The 7,847-nt window shown below is 38.6% G+C and overlaps 1 protein-coding gene across 2 annotated transcripts in view; it reads right to left on the bottom strand.

Annotated features, from left to right (window-relative positions):
* Nucleotides 1-1,267: 1,267 nt before the first annotated feature.
* Nucleotides 1,268-7,847, bottom strand: part of olfml3a (olfactomedin-like 3a) — a 32,145-nt gene continuing 25,565 nt past the window's right edge. For both annotated transcript variants that reach the window (XM_042492092.1, XM_042492093.1), the window contains exon 4: nucleotides 1,268-2,785. In XM_042492092.1, coding sequence (XP_042348026.1) covers nucleotides 2,001-2,785 — 785 coding nt within the window. In that variant the 3' untranslated portion in view covers nucleotides 1,268-2,000. The remainder of the gene's footprint in view (nucleotides 2,786-7,847) is intronic.

Genomic DNA, 7,847 nt, shown 5'->3' with positions numbered 1-7,847 from the left:
GGGCCGGCCAAATATGAAGCTACGGAGTCTGTGTGATATCAGAAACTGCCAGGAAACATTCACAAATTATATTCGGAGCAGCTTGTTCAGATCATGTCTTTTTGATATGAGGACAATTTACTGAACAGCATCCGTATTATCTCAACAGCGACTTAAATCTGATGCTTAACAATGTTCTTGGCTTCGACTGGTCTCGACTGCTGGAGCCTGATTCAGCAACAAGAGGACAAGTGATACTACGGTTAGTAAATTTTGGGGCCAGACATCGAGACTCGAGCAGATGCTTTCAGCAGACAGATCTGTTTTAGCCATTTCCTTCATGGGTACCCGAGCGAGCTGTTTAGTGCCTCGGTGTGTGCGTCTGGGAGGCTGAGACGGCAGCGTGGGGGCAGCGGATGGGTGGACGGGTCAGCATCTACAGAGCAGTGGCATTTCTCTAATTGGCACTTGTTACAGCTAGAACGAGTCAGTGCATTATTGTTCGTGCTTAACGTAATCCATCACCAACACCCCTCCACAAATGTGACAGTTTGAAATTTCCACACAGTTGTTTTGATGGTGAAATTCCTCTATAATGGCATTATTCATAGATTTATTATATTTATTTTAGTGTTGAAACAAGTGGTTAAAAAATACTTTTCTTTTTTAAAACATGTGCTTTACGATGGTCATATATTTCTCTGACAATGTGGCGTGTTTTCATACTGTAGTAGAAGAAACCTGTTAAATCAATTTGCCTCAGTTTATGGACTGTTTCGAGACCTTCTAGCTTTGCCTAATATTGTAACGTTTCTTGATATGATCTCGTATCCCTTCCAACTGTTATGATAGCACTGAATTTCCAATTTTTTATTGAACATTTTGTATTTGTAATAATAGAAATGTTTGAGAAAACGTCCTGGTGATTGATATCAACAGTTGTTAGTTGAGACAAAAGTCTCCTCTGAGTTCCTAGATCATTATCGAGACTCACAATATGAGTGACCCAGTGTGTAATAAACTGAAATATCATACATAGTGTCAGCCATAAATTGTCTTTCTTTTGTTCCAACTTGTCTGAAAATCGACAGCAGAAAAAGTGTTGTTTTTTTCCTCTGCTATAAGTTCTGTGATATGATTTTCTTTTCTTTGATTAAAAGACTTTATGCAAAAATGGGCACCACGCTGTGAGTTTTGTAGCAATAACAAAAACAGCATATAACGACAACGCAGCCAGCAGCTTAACAAGCAGAAATGGGCACAAAGAAAAAGAGATTTTGTCTGGTCAAATTAAATAGAGGGGAGGACACAAAACACCACATAGCAAGTACAACTTGACAGCCTCTAATGAACTGAGTGGCATTTTCATGTTTTGTTGTGGTATTTTACACACAAAAGAAAAAGGTCAAATTAATAAATAGGAGTGCAAAGGCTAATTCTTTTGCCAAAAATGTGTGTCTTAAAGGTCCAGTGTGGAGGATTTAGAGGGAAGTATAGGCTGAAATGGAGTAAAATATAATTTGTGTATAAACATCTCAAAAAAAAGAATTGTTGTGATTTCGTAATCTTAGATGAGCTATTTATATCTACATAGAGAGCGGGTCGTCATCTTCAGACATCGTCAACGCAATTTCAGTTTGCGCAATTAGAGGGTTAATGGAAACCAGCCTATTGAATTCTGCTAATTTTTCATCAGCTCCATCTCACCATCACATCCCAAATCACCTTTTAGTGTAGATCCTACACACTCTAAATCAGAGCCCTGGTCCGTTTGTTTTGGAGAGGGAGCGACCTCTGTGGATAATCTGTCGTACATTAAAAACCTTGTGACCAATAAACACTGACGGAATTCAAACCAGGAGAAGTTTCAGCTGGTTGCAATCTGCAAACGTCAACACTAGATGCCATTAAATCCCACTAAATCTTAAACACTGGTCTTTTAAATCTACTGTTAATTAAGAGTCTGAAGGCTACTGCTCCTATTCTTCATATCTGCCTCTGAACACACCACTTCCCCGCTGTCACACCAGGAGCTTCCTCTTCATGCTCAGTCTGTAAATGATTTGGTATCCATCGTCCCAGCCGTACAGCTGTTTCTCCTCGGGGCTGTATTTCAAACTGGTGTGGGCTCCGTACCTCCTGGGGAAGTAGATCAGGGGAGCCTCCTCACTGACCACCATGTCGTTGACGTCAAACAGGCACTGGATTCGGGACCTGCTGGCCATACGTGTGTTGTAAACGACATAGACGGTCCCACAGACTACAAAAGCCGCCTCTGCGTTCTCTCGAGGGCACCGGGTGTCCCAGATTTGTTCTATATCCAGCGTGTCGGGGTCCATCTTTGCCAGGTGAATGTTTGGTTCGTCGCTGCTGGTGGCATATAAGAGCCAAAGCCCTTCGCTGTCGGCTGCAAGATCCGCAACAGTTTCTGGGTTTAGGCTGTAAACCGTAGCTTGGCTCTCCACTGGGAACATGGCGGTGTCCATCACAGAGCCACTCAGAAGGTCATATTTGACCACCTGCACATCTGCATCAGCCTCCTCCTGTATGTAGTACAGATAGCCGTTATAAACAGCGCTGCCAGGACCGCTCCAGTCAGAGGGCAGTCTGATCTGTCGGCTGCCGTTGACGCCAAAAGAGCGGGAGAAGTCTTGTACAGAGTTAAACTGGTAGATGCTGTCTCCTGATGTCCCGTTAAAGACGTAAACTCTGGACGACCTGGAGTCTCTGGTCCACATGCCCTTAGGACTGCCCACTCTCTTCAGGATCTTCACTGATCTGATGCCAGAGATGATTTCCACACAGTCTGCAGGGAGAACACAAAGAGAGGGATCATGTTTTGTGCTGAAAGAAAGTGACTGTTTGCTGTACTGCTGCTACACCACTCAAACTTTCCTTGTTGATATCTGAAATGTTACGCTGCAAACACCAACAGGACTCTCATGTTTAATGTTACAGTCCCTAAGGCAGTCTTGTGCACATTCAAACTTCACAAGAGCTAGCTCAAAGTTTGGTTCACATGGATTAAAATGATTCAGAATATGTTCATAGTTCACAGTTCACATTCGAATTTTGAATTAGGTTTACATTCTCCTCAAAATTAATTACCCAATTCCTTTTAATAGCTCGGTGTGGAAACCTATTTTGACAAATAAAGGCCTGTCTCAATTAGAGGCACGGTTACCATGCAGTTCATTTTGATGTAAGTTCTTTGGGTGTATAAAACCGGGTTGTTGGCTACCTGCTGGAGACGATGTTAGTTAGCTGCTTGATCACACAAACAAATATAAATGTTTAAACTTTAAAGCTTAATTAGATTGTCAACTATTCAATCATTCAGTTTATTTTACTGAAACCATGAGTACCAGAGAATAAGTAAGGCTGGCCAAGTAAACAAAAATAAGGCAAAAAAGAGGTTTAACCCTTTGAAACCTTTTTATTTTTTTCCTTAATTCCAGGAAATTTTATGAAACTTGTAACTTCTTCCCATGTTTTTGAAAGATATAAAGCCAAGCCAGTTTCAAAGGGTTAGATAAACAATTTGATTTCCCATCTTTGCTGAGCAACAGTTTTTGTGTGAAAGAAATTAAAAGCCCATCTCATATAAATGCCTGTCTAAAATGTAAGGCAGTTGAGTTAAGTACTTTAACCAAATAATTTAATGGGCTATTGATTGGAGTTTTACGGAAGTTTTTTCCGTACAGACGTTTTTTCTAGTGGCTTGTATCTTCAACTCTTTATACTAAAAAACCAGTGCTTTTCTATCTATGTTTTAATCTTTGTTATTGATGATTCAAGACGGAGAGATTCATGCTGATCCTGATCATTGAAGCGTTCCAACTGTGAGTCATATTGTCTGTGTCGGCAGGAGAGTCTCACATATGTGAAAAATGAATGGGAGCTAATTAAACTGGCAGTGACATTAGCTCCATGAGTTGGTTGAAAACGATGGATCTGGCTGACTTATTGTTTCCTGCTAACTCATTTTAAAATACGAACATTATAAATGGTCTTAAAGGTGCTGCTTATGACTTTCAGAACATTCATACAGTGTCAAAAAACCTTTTGCAATGTCAAGATACAGTGGAGTAATGAAGATAGAAGAAGGTATAAGGTATAAGGTAAATTTATAAGTCATTTAAAGTTTAAAAAACTAAATTACATTTGTCCTTGATTCTGCTTCATCTTTGGAGCTGGAGAAGGAGTTGATTAAAATCAGCAACTACTATTAAAATTCCATCCGGTTGCTCGGGCATGTTGCTCATGATGGCATCACTCAATACCTGCAGTGCATTTTTTGAATTTGCATCAGTGTCTTGCGTCTTTATGGCTTCCAACAAGATCTGCTCATCCAGTGCAACAGCTTGATCTGGGTGGTTAGGGGTTAACCATGTCTCTGTAAAGATGTGATCAGAGCAGTCCCCTATCCTAGAGGAACAGCTTTTGGTCCAAGTCGGGTCAGCCTCGCCCTGATGCTGGCTCTCCTGCCTCTCTTTATCCCACGCTTTCGGTTTTTGGTTTCTCCTCTTTGGTCTGACTGGCTGCTCGGCATATGCTGTTGGTGGGGACCCGCTCGCGGTCTGCTGCATTCAGTTCAAACCTCACACAACTTTTCTCAATGTTCATAAGTGCTTCTCTATCATAGAAAAGTGGAGCTTCAGCAAAAGGGGTCATCATGTCGAAAAAAAATAAAAAATAGCAAAAAAAGTAGAAAGGATTTGAGGAGCTACAGGCTGCTGCAGCTACATACGCTGCTGTCATCATAGCAACTAATGGAGAAATGAATTGAGAATGAAGTCAGGCTACTTCTGTGTGTTCTGTGTTGGTTATTTTTGCTGTAAGGTTGAGCATTTCAACCCTTTGAAACATGATTTCTTTTAAAAACATGGGGAGAGGGCATTAAGTAACTTAACAAGCCATAGCCCGAAAATTAAAATGAAATCAGTAAAAAAGAAAAAACAATTACAAGTCGCCTGAAAATAATGCCAAAAAATGTAAAATTAAATAAATACATAAATAAAATAAAACATAAAAAAGACCCTGAAGAAAGTGCTGAAAACTGTATTTAATATAAGTATAATTTTTCTGTAACATAATTTTGAATAAAAAATTATAGTAATTCTAAATAGTTTTCCTGACATTTTCCCAAGTTTTTTTTCTCCTCCTCCTTTTTCTCCTTTTTTTTCAACTAATTTTGAAGTCATTTACTTGTCACCTTTACTAATTTATTTCTTGAAATTTGTGGGACATTTCTTGCCAAGTTGGTCATCGCCTTTATCCCCTTGTTTATTTAAAGAAATCAAACCAGTTCACTCAGGTTTCAAAGGGTTAATATTAAGGTGTACAATGATTAACTCTATTTAGAGACAGCCTCAAGTGGCCATTTAAGAAAGAAGTTTTGGGGAATTCAGCCTCAGAGGCTGCCACTTGGTTCATACTGATATCCAGTGACTATGATGCCTATAACAAGACACATTTCTTTCTTTATTCTGGTTTCAGATTCACCTTTAAAAAACATTACTTTTTTGTCCTAAAAGAAAAATAGTCAAGAACAAAAACAGAAATCTCAAATGCCTAAAACAGTTTTTACTTTGGCAGAAACTTTTGTTCATGTGGGACCACATCACTCAAAGTAAAAGGCAGATCAAGAGAACGCGAGTGTAAGGCTTTAGAGGAAATAGGGAAAACTGTGGGTTGCATCTTGATGCTTCACCTCAGATTACATGTCTCTCTGTTGTGAAAAATTATGCAATTATTGTATAAACATCTCACAGGTGTGAATTTAATATAATTATAATGATTTAGATCTCCCAGCTGGCACGATTAGTTCCATTAGCATGTTTCAGAAAAGCGCCATTTCTCAGCTGAAATATGAATCTGCAACCTAACATTCAGAAAGCATCAAGCCGCCTGCAGCAGTCAATATCCAGCTCCCCAAATTAAGGCAAATTCAAACCAGTCAGGGGGAAATTGGACAGACAGTCTCATAATGAGAGGAAGTATGAGTGCAGAACACAGACAGCATGAAGATGCTCTCTATAAAAGGAGTAAGATTAATACCGTGCTTTCGCTAAAACACACAGACAAAGGATGTTCCCCTGATGTGTCCTGGAGCAAAATTAACATCACAAATCTGAGATGGGTCCCTACAATACACTGAAGTTCGTTTTGGGTCACTTGACAGACATTTACAATGGATCACTGTGTGCAGAGGGAACATGAGCTCAGAGAATAACGCCGCTGACCTCAGGGCAGCTTCCCGTCCCTCCTCTGTGCCGAGTCGCGCTCCAGATTACACAGGAGATCTTACAGAAATCTTTGCTCTGCATTGTACCGTTATCTAAGAGAGAAATCTCCCCTGATTATGTAGAGCAGGAAAACTTAACATGCCTCACTTACGGGCCACTTTTGCAAAATGACAATGGCCAATCAAAGCAGTCCCATGTTTATAGGACTGTAGTACATTTCAAGGATTTTACAACGGTCTGATTTGAGTACATTTCTAGGATTTTTGGGTACTTCTCAGATCTTAGGGCATTTCTAGGATTTTGGGACATTTTGGGGATTTTAAGACATTTCCCGCATTTAAGGACATTTCTCACATTCTAGGAGATTTATTGGATTTAAGGGCATTTCTAGGATTTTAAGACATTTCTAAACTTTCCAACACGTCTTGGATTTAGGATGTTTCTCTGATTTGAGGACTTTTCTAGGATTTAAGGAAATTAGGGTGTTAGTTTGTTAGTTTGCTTTGATAAACAAACTGTATGATGCTGTTTTATGCACTCTGGCACCTTACTTATTCTTGAAGTACAAAAACAATTCCCAGTGTGGATCACTTTTTTTTTTTTATTGTGAATTACAGAATGGCAGGGTGGGGGAGGGTGGGTAGGGGGACACTTGAACTGCAGTGTAAAAACTCATCTCCCGATTTTAATTTTCTCATTTCAAATCTAAAATTGTTGGTCGCCATGTTCACGCAACATCAATGTATCAAGCTCTTATTTTGGGACTTCGGCCAAGCAGCAGTGTTAATTTGAACATTAGCTAAATATTTAGAATCATGACATAAAGATTTAACATATAACATTTAGATTTAACATCTAGATTGAAAATTTAGATTTAACATATCACAAATAACATTTAGATTTATTATTTAACATCAAGATTGAATATACCACATTAATATTTAATATATAACATTTTCATTTTTACAGTGACATTATGTTGAACTTTTTTTTTCAGGAAAGAATAGGTTTGTCAAAGTTCACAAATATTGCTCTAAATGTGTTTAAAAAGTGACTTTGAAAAACTCACACCTCTTTTAATCATGTTTTAGAGCCAAATGTGGAGAAATGTTGCTGTTTCTGTCAGAGTGCACAACTTTACAATCAGCGCCCCATATACAATGACAATAATTTATGAATATTAATTAAACGATTCTCAAAATAATTTAGTTTGAGATCTCATTTCCTGATGCAACATTTACTGATATACCCCAACTGTAAAGGCAGAAATTTAACTAGACACTTCGTAGACAATTCAGTTCAACCAAATTTACATGATGAAAAAGTGATTTGACTGCTGTATTTGTGCTGGCTTGAGCATTTTAGACAGCATAAATGTCTCCTCTATTTAATGAAGATAAAGATCAACAAAGATTCTGTGCTTTCAGGCACTGCAGCAGATCGACAATAGTTAAACATTGCAAATCTGTGTTACTTTATACAGCCTTGTTTGTGTAGTGATGAAGAAAAATGTCATACCATAATTCAAAACTTTTTTATTATTATTATTTATTTAGATTTTGGGAGAACCGGAGCACCCGGAGAAAACCCAAAAGAAAAGGAAAAGTGTACTCCACACAG

The sequence above is a fragment of the Plectropomus leopardus genome, chromosome 8, assembly GCF_008729295.1.
Source record: "Plectropomus leopardus isolate mb chromosome 8, YSFRI_Pleo_2.0, whole genome shotgun sequence".
Taxonomy (NCBI): Eukaryota; Metazoa; Chordata; class Actinopteri; order Perciformes; family Serranidae; genus Plectropomus; species Plectropomus leopardus.
This window is presented reverse-complemented; position numbering and strand designations above follow the sequence as displayed.